General features: G+C 43.2%; 1 protein-coding gene across 10 annotated transcripts in view; it reads left to right on the forward strand.

The window, feature by feature from the left end:
- The window catches only part of CTCF (CCCTC-binding factor), a 30,320-nt gene that overhangs the window by 534 nt on the left and 9,266 nt on the right, over window positions 1-20,520 (forward strand). Inside the window, exons 1-5 of one of the 10 annotated variants that reach the window (XM_027698345.1) lie at window positions 3,020-3,295; window positions 5,386-5,507; window positions 7,873-7,985; window positions 10,847-10,941; window positions 19,122-19,914. In XM_027698345.1, coding sequence (XP_027554146.1) covers window positions 10,888-10,941; window positions 19,122-19,914 — 847 coding nt within the window. In that variant the 5' untranslated portion in view covers window positions 3,020-3,295; window positions 5,386-5,507; window positions 7,873-7,985; window positions 10,847-10,887. Of the gene's footprint in view, window positions 1-3,019; window positions 3,296-5,385; window positions 5,508-7,872; window positions 7,986-10,846; window positions 10,967-19,121; window positions 19,915-20,520 lie in introns of those variants that run through there. The other 9 variants (XM_027698348.1, XM_027698349.1, XM_027698350.1 and 6 more) reach the window with 9 other exon arrangements.

A 20,520-nucleotide genomic window follows, 5' to 3' on the forward strand; every position in this document is an offset into this window, starting at 1 on the left:
CCCCCCCCCCCTTCCCTTCCCGTCCCGCACGTCCCTTCCTTCCCCCTCCCCCGCCGCGCCGGGCCCGCTCCCCTCCCGCCCCGCCGCCTCTGCTTCCCCCCCCACCCTCGCACCTCCGCGGGGCTCGGCCCGGCGCCCCGCGCCCTCCGCCCGCGTCCTGGCGCGGTGTCCGGCCGGGCGCTGCCCGCGGGGGCCGCCTGCGTGCCCCGCTCCCGCCGGCCGCCGCCTCGCTGCGCTGGCGTGTGCGGCGGAGTGAGAGGCGCTGCGAGGCGCAGAGCGGGACTCGAGCTCCCTCTGCAAGGCAGGCTGAGCAGCGCCATGCAGCAGCACCGGGGCGGGCACGGCTGGGGGGCGCCCGCTCTCGCCGCGGTGACCGGCCGGCGGCCCCCCCGCGCCCCCCGCGCCGCTCCCCAGGAGCGGCGGCCCCGCCGTTCTGTGCCTTCTCCCCCCCACCCCGGCTCGGCCGGCCGCCACCACCCCACCCCGGGGTCCCCGCGGGGCTTCGGGCTGCGATCGGGAGCGCTTGGGCTGCCACCGAGCAGCTGTGTCACTTGCTGGGACCTGGCCCGGCTGCCCGACTCCCCGGGCACCTCCCCGGGAACCTCCCGGGTCCCCGCAGCCGGGCGTTTGCCCGGGGATGGAGCCCGAAATCCCATGGCCAAAGCATGGCGTTATTCCCTCCCTTCCATGGGTCTGTGCTGCTTGGGGGGGGGGGGTAGTGGGGGGGAAGCACAAAACCCGATTCTTTTTGTGATGCAGAGGAGAAAACCGCACATGCTCTGTGTCCAAACACTCGGCTTTTTGTTCTCTACATCAACTTTAGATTTCTTCAGAATATGTATTTATATGGTATCGGGTTTGGCCTTGCCTTAGCTTTGTGAAATGACTTCGATAGAAGGGTTTTGTCATGTTATGTGGATCCTTCTCCGTTCAGTGTAATCCTTAGCACTTGCCCCTTGGTAAGAATGAGCTCGCTTTCCTGTTTGTGACTTCCTATTTTTTTGCTCAGCCTTCCCCCACTTAAATACATGCATGACTGTTCCTCATCTCCTGCCAGTTACTGAATTCTGGTAATAAACTCCAGAGGTGTCATTAGAAGCATCTAAAATACTGTTTACCACTTCCAGTGTATCTGTTTTTTGTTTCAGTGCAGGAAGTGTGTAAATATTGTCTTAAGTTCTCCAGTTTATTCACCTTCTGCAGAGCCTGTTGAATTTGCAGGAGTCCATTGGGTATAAGAAATAACTCCCATGCTGTTTTCAAGCTGTTCTTACTTAAATAGTCCGTAACATGTTACTTGAGTACAGAAAACATCACTAGAACTGAAGGAAGAAGCAATTTTAGCGTAAAGGCAAAGCAGCGCTTGCTTGTTTGTTTTTTTTTTTAAGGTTGATGGGTTTTTACTTCCATTTTGTTTTTCTTCTGGATATGTAGAGCTAGCTCAGTTTTAATGTCATCTCCTATACATGAGAGGTTATTAGAATGCAGAGAATGGCTTCATTAAAATTCACGAAACTTTGTGGGATATTTTTGAGGACTAATATCCGAGCAAGAGGTGTAAAACTCGAGTTCCTGTAGCCTCCAGTGGCCTTGCAGGTGAAAATAATACAGCGAGTCTCGCCCAGTTGGGGCAGAGCTTGGGGAACTGTCACTACAGCATTAAATTTGCTGGTGCCTCGTGCCTGCAGCGTTACTGAGAGAAAGAGCTATTTCAAGAGCTGCTTTTCGTGTGAGCAGGCTGGATCTTGACTATGATCTGCAGCTAATTTGTGTGCATCCTCACCAGCTCTTGTGGCTGCAGGTTGATACCCGCCTGCTGCGCTCCCAGTGCTGTGCCTTGAGAATGCCAGAAGCCGACCTGTGTTATTCTTGTCTTTATTCAGCATTTATATGAAAAATCTAATTATATGTCATTACTGACTTGCTTAGGAATTTTTGTATAGAGCCTACTCCAGAATTTAATTTCTTCTCCTCCCCTTAGGACTTCATGTCCAAGAACTTCTGCTTTTCTAATGAAGGTTTTTGGGAGTTGGATCTTGAGCTTTATTAGGCTTATCTGCTCTTGGAGCAGGGCCAGCCTATTCCTTGATATCTCTCGTACTTCAACAGGTTCTGCATCACTTGTAACACAAAGCTGTGCAGAGCTCTGACCCTGGGTAGCTCTTCCTGCTCTGTCTGAACATTTTGTTGTACATTAGTTATTTCAGATATATTACACATAGCAATTATATTTGCATAAAAACTCCCTATTTTTCCCATCCTGGCAACTCTCCCTTCTCTTACCCCTTCTTTACCAGAGAGGGAAAGCTCAAGGGAGTAGTAGAGCTTTAGGATCACCAGTGCTGCTCCCTCCTCTGCTCATACATGCTCTAGAAATACATGTAGTAAGAGCAGCCACCACTTCTCCTGCACACAAGAGGACAGTGACTGGAGCTGAAAGAAACCAAAGCTTTGACTGGTGGTTGTTTTGTTTGTGTTCACTTACTGAACTGTACTGATTTGTTTGCTTAACTGTAAACCCCTGTTCATCCATTTGGCTCTAGTTCAGATGCCCAGTTCAGTCTTTGTTGTACTAAACCTTGAAATGTCAATACAGTATCAGGCTCTGCTGCTCTGTAACACTACGTGGTCTTAGAGACACACAGATCCAGGAAATTCCATTTTTATTTGTTATATTTAGTGTTCATAAAAATGGTTCAGAACATACATTGCTCTTGTTCTTTTAGGTTTTTTTACTGAAACTTAGAAAGAATCTTTGTCCTCTCCTGACTGTAACTGAAGATGTTGCTTTTTTTTGTGCTGAAGGATATTTGAATTTCCTTTAAAACATCCTGTTCTGAAGCTCCTCCCACTTCTCTCCAATAATCCATCATTCTTTAGGAATTGAGATATACTTATCCTAGATATATTTAATAAGAAAACTAAATAGTTGCTACTCAGCTGAGTGATCTGTTTTTTCTGATTAACAAGAACAACCTTGAAAAGAAGAGTAGAATAAACATAAGGTATGTAGGGAGTTTTATGTTTCAGGTCGTGTTAACATTCAGGTAACTGTAGACTGAACAACTCAGTTTGGGTGTCTAATGTAAATTAAAGCCAAAGTGAAGTTTTCCTCAGTATTATAAGAACTTGGAAACTGTAAAATCTAATTACTTTTCAATGTGGTTCTTAACAGGTGAAAACAGAAGTAGTGCAGAGGCAGCTCATGAGAATGGCGCAGATATCGTGCATTGGCTTAGGGGACGTCTGTGATAGAATGGACTCACGAAGAATTATTCTCTGACTGTCCCCACAGGTGAACTTTTGAGTCATTAGATACTTAGAGTTGCATTTCTTACGTAAAGGTTTGTTTTTAGAGACCCCCCCCTCAGTTGGAGCCCTCACACAGTTTGCTGTCAGCTGCCTGGATTTCAGCGTGCTGTGTGGGGTGGATACTAAGAGGTGAGGCCAGGAATGTTTGAAAACATTTACAAGCACAAGTGCAGTGGTCAGTTAGGATGTGCTGACCAGTGGCACCAGCCAGAGCTGCTGCTGGGATGGCAGCAGTGCAAGCTGTGCTACAGGGTGCTTTTTTTACACCCTGCAATACAAGTACTATGCCCAAATACATATTGTTGTGTCAGTCAGCTATCAGCACCATCTTATTTTTTTCCCATAGCTGCAAACTTAGGAAATTTCTAAAGCTTTATAGGTTTTACTGAAAAGCTTCACTCAAATGTAAAGACACTGTTAAATAAGTTCAGCTTATACTGAAAATTTTGTTTTACTTTTTTTCTCCCTGTAACATAAAAAAAAATTGTTGACATCATTGAATTTGTCAAATTCCAGCAAAACAGAAGGCAAATCACAGATTGTTTGGAGTGTGACATACACATCTGTCTATATTAATATGCATCATCATTAGAAACCTGTATGTCTCTCAAACATCATCAGGTAAGGTAACTGTCTTTAAAGTAGAGGAGAGAATAGCTTGGTCCTATTATATAAAGAAATTTATTTGCCTTAATTGGGATGTCAGAGTAACCCTTGTGCCCTCTTTCAGGTATTTAGAATTAAATAGCTCTTCTGAAATTTCTCTGTGGTGTTTGTTTTTTTAAAAAAAAAACAAACACAAGCCAAAACTTAACACAAAAGCCATCTAATCCCCCTCCCCACCAGAATACTTTGGGAGGTGAGAGAGACTTTTGCCTTGGCCAGTATATTTTTTAACCACTGGAATATCCCTAGCTGTAATATTGAAAGGAATGTTTTTTAGTCAATGCACTTTGGAACATCAGGGAAATTCCAGGAGGTTAGAGGAGTACTGATATGTCAGATCTAAAAGGAGATGGAGTGGATGAACATGGCAGGTAGTGACATGGTGCTGTGCAGAGGGCTGGCAGGTGCCCAGGTTACCTTGGGTATTTGGGTAGCTCTGTCTGTGTTAATACATATGTAGTTCACATTATTACCAGCTCTCCCTTTTATTTTTTAGTACAGAGTTCAGTTAACAAGGAGAGAAAAGTATTAATCCTAGTAAATAAAGCTTTAAGAAAACAAGAGCTTGTTAAATTTATCACTTGACTTTGTTAAAGGACTTGATGTTGAGGACCTTACTGAATATTAACATTAGTACTGAATATCAGTAAATGCCATTTAGTTCAGGATTAGTCTGAATTCAGGGGTTTACAAGAGTGAACAGTTTCCATGGATATTCAGCAAAACCTAGTAATTGCTTGTCACAATTTGTTTAGTGATTTTTGTGGGTGCAAAATGTCTCTAAAAACTTTTTCACGATAAACTTGTGGTTCAGGGAAAGTCAGTGAGCACTAAGGCAGCCACTGTGACTGTCAGGTGAAGTAGGTCCAGTCTGGTATGTGTGTCCTAAGGCTGCTGCATGTGAAGCTCTGCACCTGGGAATAAGGCATTCCAGCTGCATTTAAATCAAGACACTGGATAAACAGCATAAACATGAGTTTCCAAGGTGATGCTGTGACAGTGAACCTAATGCAGTTCTAAAATGCATTAGTGGAGTAAGTAGGGATATGTTCTTGCCTGTGTGGGGTGGGATGAAGTCATTCCCAAAACACTGTGTACCATTCTGGCCTCAGCACACACACACACAAGAAAACCCCCAACCAACTAACAACAAAAAAAAAATTAGTCTGCAAGGGGGATTCATCCCCAATTTGACAGAAAACTAAGCTGTAGTGCCATGCAGTGAAATGTTAAGAATTTACTGTGCAGGGTCTCAGCAAAACTAAGAGGTGACTTGAGAAGAGTCCTCAGATATGTCCCTGACAAGATAATACTGGATATTAGTCAGCTTGTTTTAATCTTGCTGACAAACACAACAAGAATTTGTAGCCTGATAAGTTCAAATTTAAAGATTTATGTTTTTCACAGGGAAGGTGATTAACTATTGGATTATGATATGAAGAGCAGTCCTGTATTTCTTAATCTCTTAACATCTTTGAATCAAGATTGTGGAAAAAAAAAATCTGAAAATTGCTTCAGCCTGCTGCAAGGTGCTGAACTTTTTTTGTTTCCTATACATGTAGAGATTTGTCACTCAGAAGTGGTCGGGCTTGGTGATCAAATGACAGCTGCTAAAGAAAAAGGATGAGTAGCACCTCCTCTTCTTGAACCAGCTTCCCTCTTTGAACAGAAATAGGTTTAGGACTTTTCCTTATCAATCCAGAACACGATCAAGCCAGTAAAATCTTCTGAGCAGGGGAAAGTAAGCAGATACTGATGTTTACTGTGTCAAATAATGTCTGGGCAGCTGTTGGAAGGATAAATGTTTCTTCCCTGCTGCCCGGGCCTGCTGCTGGCTCACATCCAGCTGCTGGAAGGAACCTTGGCACTGGCACTGCCGCCCAGCCAGCCAGTCCCAAACCTGTATCTCCAAAGGAGTTCTTCCTTCCCAGTTCAAAGCATGGAAGATGCTCAGAAGGTGAAGCAAGGTGATTTTTATAGAATGCACTAAAGAAAATAGGGCTCCATAAAATTGTATTCCATAAAGTTATTTATTGACTCATACTTTATATATCGCATTTATATGTATTGTGTGGAGTTATTTTATCTGCAGTGATCCTCCTTTTAAATTGGATGCTGAGTAAAATACTGACTTAATCAGGAATGAAATTAGGGAGCATAAAGCTGTGGAAGAAGGAGTAAACAACACAATAATTTTGAGTTATGGTAATGTATCATGTGTGGAGACTTGACACAAGCCTTTGACACTTTCTAAGCTCTCTAGAATGTTACAGTGAACAAATAGCCTGATGATGGACTAAGCATCTCTAGGTGGAGATTGCTGGAAGCTAAAGTATTTTTCATGTGTTACCCATGTTAAAAAGGTGGGAAGGGGATAAGTGAGCTTGAGAATTCTGAGCAACAGAATTTGCATATAATCCACGTGCTCCTCTGGGTGGTAGTTTCAACTTAAGCACCCGATGCTTGAGTTTGGTAGTTCTGGTTTCTCCTGGCTGTTTGTAAAAAGGTGAATGGTGTGGCTCTGCTGCTGCCACTTGAGCTCTTGGCAGAACTCTGTCTGTGCCCAGTCTGGGGTTGCTGTTCTGTGGTTCCCTGTGCTCACACAAGGCCAATTGCTTGGGTAGATGCTGTGAGTTTTGTGGTGAGCCTGTAGCTTGTAGGAGGAAGAAATGGGGTAAATACACCACAACTGATGGAAAACCTGTTGTGGTAAGAGACTGTGGAGACGCTGTAGGTTCAGCAAGGGATCAGCAGGTCCAGAGGCAAAGATCCCTAATCCCATGGCTGGGTGTTGGAATAAGGATGGTAAACCACAGACATTACTGATTGCTCTCCCTACACAGCACTTCCTGCTTGAGCTTTTGGAGTCAGACTGCTGGACTAAAGGGACTCTGATCTGTCCTCGTGGAGCTTTTTTTATGTTCACGTTGGGCAAAGGGAATTTTCTTCCTTTTTTCTCAGCCTACCAGTAAAAGCTATGCAAGTGAATTTACAGGTTATGCCATGTTGTGAATAACACCAAAGCATTTAGGGAGGTGAAAGTCATGGCTTTTCTGGAAAATTAAGCTGGCTTGCATCAGGATTATTGTGACCCCATCTCCTTCCGTGTGTTGCTGGCAATTGCGTCACCAGGCGATGAATTGGTCGGCTGAATTTGCTTTGTGGGGGCAACTGGATGTAAGTGGATGTGGAAAAAAAGCAGCTCTAAGTTCGATTTGAGCCTTTGTGGAACCATCCCCCAAAGTATTTTGGGGGTAAGTAAAGGCTTTCTCCAAAGGAGGCTGAGACCACAAGTAGTGACGGCAGCATTTGGATATTTGCAAACATTTTTTACTCTTTTGAAATGGAGCAGTAAACTTTGCTGTATGTTTAAAATCCCTGTCCAGGGAATTGAATTCTCCCATTGTTTAACTTTGAAAGAGACATCGTGGCTCTGGACTGGCTCCTGGAAGAGCCTTTCACTGCAGTAGAAACAGTGGTGATTTTTGGCCAATTGCTTCAGCTTCTTGTACAGTTTTTCTGTCTCCTTGTGTTCGATTTGCAAAGCTCTTCCATTGAAAACGCTTCTAACGTCCAAAGATTTAAAATGAAAGCAGGAAATGCTACTGAATTGAAAATGCCCTCCTGTTTTTGGCTGTATGATTCTATGACATAAGTTAATACTATGACATTTTCACCAGTAACCTTCTCCTGTGTACTAAACTGTTTGCACTGGAGGTGCAATCTAAACTGCAGTTTTGCTTTCCCAGTATGTACTGTGGGAGAACCCCTTAGAGGCACTTCAGGAGTTCCCAGATTACAGGTTGGAAAAAAGACAAATTTTTGAAGGCTAGTAGTTTCAGTCAAAGCTTATCAGATTATTAAAACCTTTCTTCTTTTCTTTTCTTTTTGGAGGATGGAAGAAGTTAGTGTTATCCAGCATTCCTGCTGAGTATATCACTTACTGCCACTTCTGATCTTTGAAGAGAGATTTATCGCTTCCTGTGGCAATACTGAATACTCAAAAGGTACTCATTGATTACTTGATCCTTCCCTACCTTCCATATTAATGCTCTCCTCTCCTTCCTGCTGAGGAGTGGCTGCTGTTCACTCCTGCCTACTCTGAGCCACTTGGAGCATTATATAAGCCCAGAGTATTTTATGCTTTGCTCCTCTAGTGTTCTGTCCTGTTGAAGCAGCTGCATCCTCTCCCTGTTCTACCAGTGTTTTGACCTACATGAAGAAGGATTTGTCAGCTTCCATGACGGTATGATGGAACAGACTATCAAATATTTAGATGTCTTACTTGCCTGACATGACATCTGTAATGTTTTTGGAGACATCTGCTTTGAATGGCTTGTGCAAAAAAAATCCAAATCCTTAGGGATGTTTTCTCCAGCTCCACCAGATTCAAAAAAGGGAGATAGCACTCAATGTTTGTCCTGCTGTGTTATCAGTCTGGCTCTTCTTGGTTAGAAATGTTTGATCCAGTGCACTTGTTGGTCAGTATGAAGTGTTATGTCCCAGAGCTGCCTCTTCAAACAGACTGTTCTGTGCTGGTGTTCAGGGAGACTTTTCAGCCACCTTCTGGCACTCAAGGTACAACTTCTTGTTAAGATTCTGGAGAAAAAAAGCACACAGTAGCCCTTACTTCTTCAAGGACAGATTTTTCTTTTTTCTCAGTTTAGATGTACTCATTGTGGTCCTGGGTTTCCTACTGCAAATTAAAAACAAGTAGTGAGGTCCCTTGTCAGTGCTGCTTCCCCCTTTTCTGTCTGAAGTTCCTGTAGGAGCTTTGTCTGATGTGACTCTCTGTACTTCATGGCACACATGGTTCTGTGTCTCCTAAACACTCTGCCTGTGCTCCTCTAATGCTGTACTCTTAAATACTGGGTGGCTTTGGATATTCACCACTCTGAAAGTGCAGGTCAGTGGTAGATTGCTAAGAGTTACTGTACTTCTGCACATTTGCTAAAAACTGGCTGGTGTTTGAGAGCTTGCAGAGGTGTTCCAGGGCCTCTAGAACTTGTGTGGAAGTGAATGCTGAGACCAGTCAGTCCTAAGATCATCGTAGTTAGAAGTGCATAGATGGAAAAAAGCCTCACAGTGTTGTGTTTGAAGTTTTAAGTGTATCCTTCATTTTATATAGTGCCAGAGAATGGTAAAATAATTTGGGTTGGAAGGGAGTTCTTGTGGTACCCTTGTTCGACCCCTGGCTCAGCACAGGGGCAGCATTGATGTTAGATGAGGTTGTTTAGGGTTATATTTAGTAAATATTTTCATTCCCACAGCATCTCTGTGAACTGTTCTGAATCTGTGTTTAGGAAAGAAAGATCTGCAATTATTGGTTTATTTCTCTTTCCCCCTACTAAGAGTTTGGGTACAATCTTATTCAAAACAGATCTCTCCACTGTTAAGTCATTTGTGAAGCAGAACACCAGGCTTGAAAAATAGAAGAAACTCTTTCTTTATTCAAAATTTCAGGAAAACCAAAGTTAGGGTAAAAGAATAGCAGTAGATTAAAAGATGCTTCCATTCAATTCACTGTGCTCTGTTATGCTGGTGTGTGACAAAACTTCTGAGATGATAGAATTCCATGCAGGAGGTGTTCATTTTGTATCAAATGTCTTCTGAATGCAGAGGTCCTTCACCCTTAAGGTTTTTCTGTGTTAATTGACAGGTTTGTAAATTTGAGGAACTGGTAGTCTTCTCCAGGGTTGCACAGCACAGAACCTGGCAAGGATGCAGCTTGCATCAGCAATCTTAATATGCCCTTGGCATATTCCCTGAGCATCCCCTTTCCTGGTCAGGGGTTGTGTGTAGCATTTGTGATTTTTACAGAGTAAGTGTTAAATAAAAATAGATCTATTCCAAATGTTTTTTAAAAGCTCCCTATCACTGAGCACCCACAGGTCCAACAAACCTCTTATCAGTCGTGCTCTTTGAAGCTGATAAACAATTAAAAATAGACTTGCCAAGTAAAAAAATTCAGCCAGGACCCAGACTTGAGTGCCTTGTACTAAATAAATGACAGAAGAACCTGGGGAGGGAAGTACTTAAATTCAAAGGGTGTAGGACTGGTATGAAATCCAGCACTGCTTCGCTCACATCACTGAGTGCAGCAAGAAGATGTGCCCCACTTAAGAATTACTCTTGTGGACTCCCTTATCATTCCCAGGGTTTTTAGCGTGTGTGCATACTGAGGATTACAGGATGAGAAATAATGTGCTGTCTTATAAATATTGTAGTTCTGTGAATGTGAATATTTGAAGCTCTTAATTGTTAATGAAGTTTGCTTCAGTGAGCAGAGGCTGCTCTTCCTCAGGGTAGCAAGGTTAGAATTGTTAAAGCTGATTTTGTCTATTGATAGGGTTTCTTGCTGCATTGACAGTATGTAAGGAGTTATATTTGCTCTAATTTACACCTCTTTAACAATAAAAGCTCCTTTGGTGTGTGATTTGCTGTTCCACAGCACAGGAGAAAAAGGCCATCTGAAGTAGGCATAGTCAGCTCTAAAATGTCATATTACACTCTTAATCTGATGTGAGGCATCCAGAGCTTTAGGTTGTAAGAACTGTAAATGCTGAATTCAGAGTTAGAGGACAGGTATAGAGAGGAGCTTGTAAAATTAGTTCAGTCATGCTGGTGAAAAGTGATAAAGCTGACTAAGATGCTCTTTTGGTTTTATTTATGGCTTTTTTTTTTTTTTGGTAAGTGAAGGGGTCCTCAAGCAGTTATCAATGCTGCTGCTATTAGAGGTGTGGGGCTACACATTTGCTGTTAAACAAGCATTAAACATTCAAACAGTCCTTTTACCACCCCCCCCTTTCCCCTCTTCCCTTTCTCTTTTATGTAGTTTCACTAGTACGACTCATCTGTTCTGTTCCAGAGGGTGTTCTGACCTCAAGAGCTGCATGAAGAATAGCCAGCATGAAGAGAACAAATCAGTCCAGGCAGAAGTGCAGAAGCAACAAGAACATAAATGTAAATTAAGGGGTTTTAAAGTGTGGTATGTGTTCCATGCTGAGGCAGTAGTTTCCTGAACGTAAAGCTTAACACTGTGCTGGAGGAAACCCTCTTGTCATGCTTGTCTTTTGGCTGGCCTGAGTGTTTGGGCACAGCAGAGACCTGGTCTGGATGGAAATAAGTATCTTTTTGGCTGGGTGAGTTCTGGCCTGGATTAGTTTCCTGACCAGTGGCTGCAGTCTTAAAAGTGCTTGTGCTGACATGAGGAATAGTTGGGTGATGGGAGGGAATGAATGGGCAGTTTAAAGGCAGGAATGGCTTCTCTGACAGTGTGTCTGAAAATGAGGCCTTGCTCCTTCCTAGTACAAAGGTTTTTTTCCTCCAAGGTTGAGTGCCTTTGTGGGGTATTGTTTTTTTTTCTTCATCTGCTTTGTTAGGGCTGAGTGTATGAGAATATTTGGAATATGAGTATATATGAATACACCTGTGTGTATAAGATAAATGAAACTACTTAGAATTTCAGCATGAGGGTCACTTTAAATAGAGTTCACCTGGGTTTAATTCTCTTTGTCTCATCCAGCACTTATGAATTCAGATTGACTCTTCTGTGATCTGTGACTCAAAAGCAAGGATGTTTTCATTTAGTCTCTGGGAGTTTGTCTTGTCCACCACCCTCCTGCCACAGGTGCTTTCGAAACTCTGCTGGAATTTCCTGTCCTTGCTGCAACAGCAGTAAACTGCACCTCTGTGTTTGGCAGCCTGACATTAAATTAACTAGCACTGATTCAGGTTTCCTTGTGTGCATCAGGGTGTGATTTGTGAGGTGACTAATAGTCACTGCATGGGCAGCTGTTGTTCATAGCATAGGACCCACGTTACCATTCCAGGGATAAGCACTTCCTGCTCCTCCAATTTGAAGCCTGAATTCACTTGTCCAGGCACAGTATCACTACTTAATGGATACTTGCACAAAGATAAAAGAAATAGCTGTCCCCCAAAAGTTTAGTCTTGGGTACTTGTTAATCTAGACAAAGCCTTAGAGGAAAACAAAATCCAAATACTTATTATGAAGTCTCCAGAATGCCATGAAACTTGTTGCACTGGTCTTTTTTTCAGGTGTGGGAGTGGCTGGTGTTGCCACTTTGATATCATGCAAGGCTGTATCAGATGGCCAAAGAATCCTGCTCTGCTCACAGTGATTTTGAAGAAGCAACTGTTTTGCTGTGAGCAGTTTGCTAATAGCCTAAATGAAAGCCTAAACTTAGTGTGTGATGGCAGAAATGGCCACAAATACTTGTTGACAAAACTAATAATATTTTCCAGTACCTACCTACAGTATTAGACTTTTTGTGGCAAGGGATTTTACAGGCTCTTCTAACCTGAAATAATTTTCTGTTCTCAATTTAATACCTTCAAGTATTCTGGTGGTCTTTTATGAGCTCCTTCATCACTTTTACATTATGAAGAGCTGTAGAAGGGAAGGAGTGATTACTTTTATGATCTAACATCAGCTAAAAGGGAATTCCTCTGTGACTGCTACTTTTAAAGTGTAAATCTTTCTGTATTTTACACCTGATTAAATTGCATGTTTGTCCTTCTGAAAAGAGCTGTCAGGGTGTTAGCAAAATGTGATACCTTCCTTAATATATTAAAAAGGGAAACTTTTTTTTTTTAAAGGTTGATATAAAAATATTTCATTCACATTTCCCACCTCTCAGTAAAGGATTCTCAGAATGACTGAAGACCTAGACTCATCTAGTGAGATTGCACTAGCAGTTATTGCAAGAAAGAGTGAAAAATGAAAGCTAAAATTTAAAAGAATATTAGATAGGAATGGCAGGAGAAATTAAGGAAGAATGAACAAGGCCTAAGAACAAGACTGTTTTTCGTGTAGGGATCCACTTAAAAGCTTTGAATCACTCTCTGGAAGAATGTGCTGTTCTCATTGCCCTATTTAGAGAGACCAACCTGCCAGCACAGACACTTTGCTTAGGTAATCTCCACCTGCACTACCAAAGCTGGCTGTCTTCTCCCTTGGCAGGGTCAGTCCTTAAGGAAACCTTCCTTCTGCAACTCTGCGTTTGCAATTGCAGCTGTCATTCTTGTAGCTGTTTTATGTATTTCTTGGGGCTTTTTTCCCTTGACAGGCCCCTTTTCATACACAGAAAAAGCGCTGGCATTTATTAACTGGTGATGAAGTTCACTCTTCTCCTAGGTTTCTTGCTTGGCCTTTTCCTTACTCCCTCCGAGATGCTGAAATATTTTTCAGAGTAATTGCTTAATAGTAGATTAATGAGACTGCCCTTTTTAATTTAAAACTGTAATAAATATTTGAAGTGGTACATTTGACTTTTTTTGTTTGTTTTCAGTGCCAGTGTTGTAAGTGGCAAGGAGGAAATGAGAAAACAGCTGGAGCTGGGCGTGGCAGTCATAACTAGTGGATATGAAATCGAATGCAGTAGGCAAATGAAAGCTTTAAGTTTTTAGTGTGAGCAAATTACTTAGTAGAAGAAACTCATCCCAGCTTTTTAGTTTCCCCTGTTGGTAGTAAATCTTGGATGTTTTGCATGTGATGTGCACAGCTGGTCTGTTTGGATCCAACTGTGCCTCGTCTTGAGTGTAGAACTGCTGAACTACTCCTAGAAACACCTCGAGTTGAAAATCTTTATAGCTCTGTTTGTGGGGTGCTGAGACCAAGCTACCAAACTCTGCCTGGGGTGCCTGGCCCTGCACAGAGCTCTTCAAGCATCTTCCTGCCTCCTTCCAAACTGTGTCAGGATTTTTTGGTTCTAGTGCCACACTGTGTGGAGAACAAGAATTGGTGTCCTTTTAAACCCAGAGGGGAGCTGTGAGAAGCAGTTGCACGTGCACCTACTCTGTATTCTGAATTTGTTGCCTGTCTGGGGGTACCACTGATATGCTGAGGAGATCAGGAGCAATTGTGGTGAATAGTAAGAAAGAGCATCTCTAGGAAAGGCAATACTTAATGCTTTGTGTTTTATTTGTATCGTGTCTGCTTTAGAATAAGTTACATTCATGCCATGTTCATCTGTTATCAGGGAAGCTCTGCTGGAGGAAATGGCCTACTTGTTAAACTGCCTTATCTTTGGCTGTGCTTAGCTGGGAGCCTTTTCAGGGAAAAGATACGGCTGTTTCATGATGGGAAGGAGAATGGCCAAGCACTCCTGCGGTTATGCTGCATCTGCTGATGCCCTTAAATACTCACACAGACACGTGTGAACTGCAGGCAGGAAAATAAAAGGAAAAAATGTCCATTGTCTATAAACCCTGTTGAATATATTTTATTTTTTTTTTGGAATCTTGCTTTAAATGGCAGACACGCTGCGCAACCGCAGACTCACAGTTGAAGCTTTTGCTTATTCCTCTATTCAACTTTCAAAGGTTCACAGGGTATGCAGGAGCAAAATAAATCTCCCATGTTTTAACTTAAGGCTTTATTTCCACTCCCATAAAATTTGTAATAAGTGCCTGATCCATAAGTGTCAAAGCCATGTCAGTTTTTAAGTGGTACTGTATGTGGATTGACTAGAATTCAAGGTCTGAATACATTGAAAGGTGATAGGGTTTTTTGTTTGCAGTAATGCAAGGATATTTTTCAGTGTTTTATGAATGCCAAAAAATTATTGACAGCATTTGACTTCATTGTTTCTCTTGGTGTTTGTTGTTTTTTTTTCCCCTCATGTGAAGAGTATATTACAGCACTAAATCTACTTTTCAATTGCTTTAGTGTCCCAACAGTTTTTATTGACACTGTGCCTTGTTTGGCAAAAATAAATATTTTTCTGTTATTTGGTACATGAAACTTGAAGCAGTTCAGGATTTGTTAATTCTAAGGTTGGGTGAGAGGCAGACAAATGCCTCTTTGGTAGTAGCTTTATTATAAACAACACAAAAAGCTAGATAAACAGGCAGTGGCACTAACCATCCCTGTCTCTGGGTTTGTACTCTCTGCATTGACACCTACAGCAAGTTGTTTTTAATGCTTCTACAATTCCCTTCCAGTACCTAAAGGAGCTCCAAGCTGGAGAGGGACTTTGGACAAGGGCATGGAGTGGCAGGACAAAGGAGAACGACTTTGTGCTGGCACAGGGCAGGGTTAGATTGTACATTAAGAAGAAATTCTTTGCTGTGAGTGTAGCTGGGCTGGGACTCCTGTGCTGCAGTTATAGGACAGTTGGCACTGAATTATTTTACCTCAAGCAGCCTTTTGATTTCCTTTTGTTGGAACGAAATGTCGGTTGTACCAAATGCACAGCCCTTCCTCTTTCTGCTTGTTTCAGATGAGCTGCCCATGGGTTCTCTGAAGCAGCTTAGGTCTGTTGTTGGGACGTCATAGCTTTTTACCTGGTTAATTGGATTGTGACAGTGCACTGAGCTGTTCAGTGGTGTGGTGTCTCGGTAGAGCCCATTGAGTGAGTGTGTTTGTAAAGACTGGCTTGAGCTGTTACATGGGAATTGTGTTCATTTCAGATGTTCTTTGGTTGCTCTCCTTATTGTGGAAGCTCTTCTTTTTCGCTTTTTTTCAGTCTTGATTTACTGCATCATCTGTTAACCTGGTGCTTTGTTTTCCTTTTTAGATTCAGTCATTGTGGAACTGAGCTGTTGATGTAAGGTAGCAGTAACTGGTAGGAAGAGAGCTGGTGACAAAAGCCAGAAATAAAAAGTTGGGTTAAGTGTATACAAAACTCAGCAGTTTTTATTCCTAGTGTTCTGCTATAGTGGTCTTAGCTGTAGCAAATGACACATCCTCTAATAAATATAAAACTTGCCTGTAATACTTACTTTGTGAAAAAGGCAGATTAAGTTTAAAAGAAAAAAAAAAAGGTAAGGAAAAAGGTAGCAAATAGTTCGAGACAGAGTAATTGAGAAGTGGCATGGACAGGTGGTGCAAAGCTGAGATGGAGTCTTTCCAGAGAGCTTATTTAATAGGAAAGAGTCAGTACATTTTCCCCTCTTAAGCTTAGGGTCCATCCTGGGTGCCCCCTGGTTGGAGAAATTGGAAATTTGTAAATCCATGCTTTCTTCAGAAGAAATCTTGGCAGTGTGGGAAATTTTTGAGCTGGCCAAGACATCAAATGAGACTGCTCCTGTATATTTGTGTATTTTTGTATGTTGTTATGTTGTTACAATATTCTAAAGGTTATAGTAACATTTTCCCTGTGGCAAGAATTTGATTTCAAACTAGGCATTTTCAGGTGCCTTTACTTTTCACTGAGAGGAACCTGCTCGTATGTGTGCTGAGTGTTGGAGTCCAGGGGATCTGGGTCAGGATGCAGTGACAGGCTGGAAGAGTGGAGGTGGCGGGGTCAGGATGCAGTGGAGGGCAGGCACAGGGAGGTGACAGGGTCAGGATGCAGTGGAGGGCAGGCACAGGGAGGTGATGGGGTCAGGGTGCAGTGGAGGGCAGGCACAGGGAGGTGGCAGGGTCAGGATGCAGTGATGGAGGGACAGGGAGGTGACAGCGGAGGTGGCAGGGTCAGGATGCAGTGATGGAGGGACAGGGAGGTGGCAGCGGAGGTGGCAGGGTCAGGGTGCAGTGATGGAGGGACAGGGAGGTGGCAGCGGAGGAGGCAGGGTCAGGATGCAGTGGAGGCAGGCACAGGGAGGTGGCAGCGGAGGTGGCAGGCCCGGTCCCGGTGCAGTGCCGTGTCTCACCACGGCGGGGCAGCCGTGCCCCACCGTGTAACCCCCGCCCCCGATGAGTGACAGGGAACGGGGGTGAGAGATGGGAGAGGGAGGAACAGCGGGGTCTGAGTTTCTTTACTGGACGGTTGTGAGAATCCATCCATTCCTTTCACACCCGTACACATCTCACTGTGAGCATCTTTAACACGAGTTGTTCCTGCCTGCTTTTCCTTGGCCTCCCTGTACCTCTGCATTCCTGGGCTGGCAGACTTTTCCTGACAGTGTGAGCCGTGTGTCAAAGTCTTCAGGTGTGCGAGTGAGTGACCTGTTTCTCAGTGGACGTAGGATTTTCTGCTGTACAAGTCTGAAATGATGCCTTCCTCCAGCTCCACAGGAAGTCATGCTTCTGTAGGATCCTAGAGGACACTGGCCAATTCTGGCCCGTTGGCTTGCTTTTGGGTGACTTAACAGCCTTGTTACCAACTCTGATATTGGCAGTGAATGTGAAGGTCCTTATGAGAGCCTCACCTCTGCTCAGAGCTGCCTGTGCTTGTATCGAGGTTGCAGACTTCTCCTCTGTTCCTCTGCAAGGCACCAAAATTGCATTAGCTTTGCAGATGGGCATTTGCCATTTTATCCCTTCGTCTTAAATATTTCGTTGTTACCCCCCCTGACCATTTATTTTGTTTAGTTGTGTCCTTCCTTTTCTCGTTAAGAGATTTTTTGGTCACCTCAAAAGGCTTCTCTTCTCTCTCTCTCTCTCTCTCTCTCTCTCTCTCTCTCTGCAAATGCTTAAGATAATTGTAAAACAGTTTCACAGTTGCTGTAGGCCAAAGACCAGCTCTGTTCTGATTGCCTGCTGTCTAGTGTTAAGTACTTACATCATCTCGTGTACTTCAGCTGTTTCTCCATATGGATTTGCTCCAACTTGAGAAGCTGATGGGTGGTAAAGGGAAGGCGAGGCCGGATCCCTGCAGGGAGTGCTCACGAAGCCATATGTTGGTATTCCTGGGTATCTGGTGCCCTCTGGAGACTGTGGCTGCCCACGACATAACAAATATCAAGACAGCACGTTAATAGATGTCCCCAGTCCCAGCAGGCTGAGGAACAATATGAGCTTTATTGTTCTCACAGCAGAGCTGGAGGATGCTAGGAAAGACAGTAGACTAAAGGCAAGAACTCTCTAAAAATAATAGCAAATACATGTCTTGTAATTCTTAAAATTCAGCTGTGTTTCGTGTTTATGTCTATAAGCCTGTGTATTTCAAAATTCAGTATGCAAGATTAAACGTAGATATTTGAAAATAGTTTGGTGATTTTTAAAGTGTTGAGGTAACAAGGGAGATTAAATATTTATGGTAATTAAATTCAGTTAGCTGGTCTGAGAGGCCAGTCAATCTAATGGGAAAATACAGAAGTCTCTTATCAAATCTGGAACTGAAATCAGGACTTAATCACAGGCTCAGTAAGGAAACTGGCTCTTTTATTGGTTGCTTCAACAGTACAATTGGTCTTGGTACCTTTTTAACACTTATGAAGGGGATATAAGAAATGGTATCCTGATGCAGGGAATATGTTTGGCAAGGCTGGGGAACCTGCTTTCATTTTTACAAAGTAAACCACCTGAAACAGAGGTAGACTTAGGAAATACTTCTTTACTGTGATCTTACTCTTTTCATTTGGGGAAGAAGACAGCTACAAAGTGATAATTTCTTCTAACTCTTACTACTCTTGAAGGAACCTTCCTGCAGAATGAGAATACAGGGATTTCATATTTTTCCCTGACTGCAGAGAAGAACACTGGATGGTCTGAGGAGGAAGAAAATCTCGGTGTTATGCTTGTGTGCAGCTATTTTGAGAGTTAAACTTAAGGCCCACCAAAAGGCTGAGCTTCAGTATTGTTGTTTGTTTGTGACTGTATAGATGGATTTAACCCAGGCATCACCAGAATCCACCAGTTCTGACTCCACATCATTTATGTTGAAATAAGATTTTGCCTGAGCCTGTCTCCTGCTATGGCTCATTCAGGTGAAGAGGGAGGGCACAGTGCATCGTCCTCTGCTCTGCTCAGGGCCTGGCAGTGCCAGAGGTGGGAGCAGGAAATACTTTCTTTAAGGTTGGCTTTTTGCTTTTGAACAGTACAGTATTTTTGTACCTTTAAAATTTATAGCCAAAGACTGCCTCTGGTCCTGCTAAGCTGTGTGAAGTGATTAAACAAGCTCAATGAGGAATAATACTGCTGTGCATCTTGCTGGTGGGATTTGTGGTCTTTGAGAAATGGGAACGTGCGTATCGCTTTATCTCTCTTCCTTGCTTTCCTTCCTTTCCAAGAAGCTGGTACAGTTGTCTCCCTGCAGGCAGCATTCTGTGATTGCCTTGGTTTGCAGTGGTGATGGGCTCATGGAGACCTACAGCTCTCAGCTCCTGTTTTCTGATTCGTGGCTGCTGTTAAATTGGGTGTTTCCAGTTGGGCGACTTATTCTTCTGTGGGGTTTGTGCAGTTGTTAAACACGTCGGATGGTGTGTGGCATTCATTCTCTTTGTTTTTACAGCAGGAAGGTGAAATGGAAGGTGAGGCAGTCGAAGCTATTGTGGAGGAATCAGAAACTTTCATTAAGGGAAAAGAGAGGAAAACCTATCAAAGACGCCGTGAAGGCGGGCAAGAGGATGATGCTTGTCACCTACCGCCAAACCAAGCAGATGGAGGTGAAGTAGTGCAGGACGTCAGCAGTGGGGTGCAGATGGTGATGATGGATCAGCTGGATCCAACTCTTCTTCAAATGAAGACTGAAGTAATGGAAGGTGCAGTGCCTCAAGAAACTGAGGCTACAGTGGATGACACACAGATCATAACACTTCAGGTTGTTAATATGGAAGAGCAGCCTATAAACCTTGGTGAGCTTCAGCTGGTCCAAGTACCTGTACCAGTGACTGTACCTGTTGCCACCACGTCTGTGGAAGAACTGCAGGGAGCTTATGAAAATGAGGTTTCCAAAGCAGGCCTGCAAGAGGGGGAGCCCATGATCTGTCACACCCTCCCTTTACCAGAAGGCTTCCAAGTAGTGAAAGTGGGTGCAAATGGTGAGGTGGAGACACTGGAACAAGGTGATCTTCAGCCACAGGAAGATCCCAATTGGCAGAAAGATCCAGACTATCAACCACCAGCCAAAAAAACAAAGAAAAACAAAAAGAGTAAGCTTCGCTACACTGAGGAAGGCAAAGATGTGGATGTGTCTGTGTATGACTTTGAAGAGGAGCAGCAGGAGGGTTTGTTGTCCGAGGTTAATGCAGAAAAGGTGGTGGGCAATATGAAGCCACCTAAACCAACAAAAATTAAAAAGAAAGGTAAGCTCCCCATCTGCGAGTGGATTTTGAAAATGCATTTGTTATGGTGGGACCTTGCAATGTGATGTGACTGAATAGAGGCAAGTTGGGAGGAAAGCAGACGTGCCCAGTGTTTCTTGCTCTTTATATAATAGAACTCGACTCCAGTGTTTCTTGGGCAAACCTCCCTTCTCTTCCATTTAGGCTGAGGGAGCTCATTTTCCTCAACTACAGTGCTGTGGCATTAATATTCCCATATAACTGTGATTGAAAAGATTGTTCTCTTTGCTGCAATACACATGTAACAGTTAATGTGCATGTGGTTTACACCAGGAACCAGTGGTATAATTAGTTCTGTGGGGCTTTTTCTAACCAATTGCTGGGTAAGATAGATGGTGCAAAATACAGTAATAGGTATGTTTGATTTTTTTTGTTGTTGTTTTTTGGGGTTTTTTTGTTTGGTTGGGGTTTTTTGTTAAAACTGTAAGTTAAGGAACCCTTTTTAGAGTGGAGAAGGAACATTGAGTGCTGGCATACTAATGAAAATTGAAGCCAAATCAGCCCCAGGCAATGCAGTTGGATTTAGTGCTACATGGTGGCTCCTTGCAGTAGCTAAACCTCCAAGAA

Source organism: Neopelma chrysocephalum, unplaced genomic scaffold, assembly GCF_003984885.1.
Source record: "Neopelma chrysocephalum unplaced genomic scaffold, ASM398488v2 Primary Assembly neopelma1_125, whole genome shotgun sequence".
In the NCBI taxonomy this organism is placed as follows: domain Eukaryota; kingdom Metazoa; phylum Chordata; class Aves; order Passeriformes; family Pipridae; genus Neopelma; species Neopelma chrysocephalum.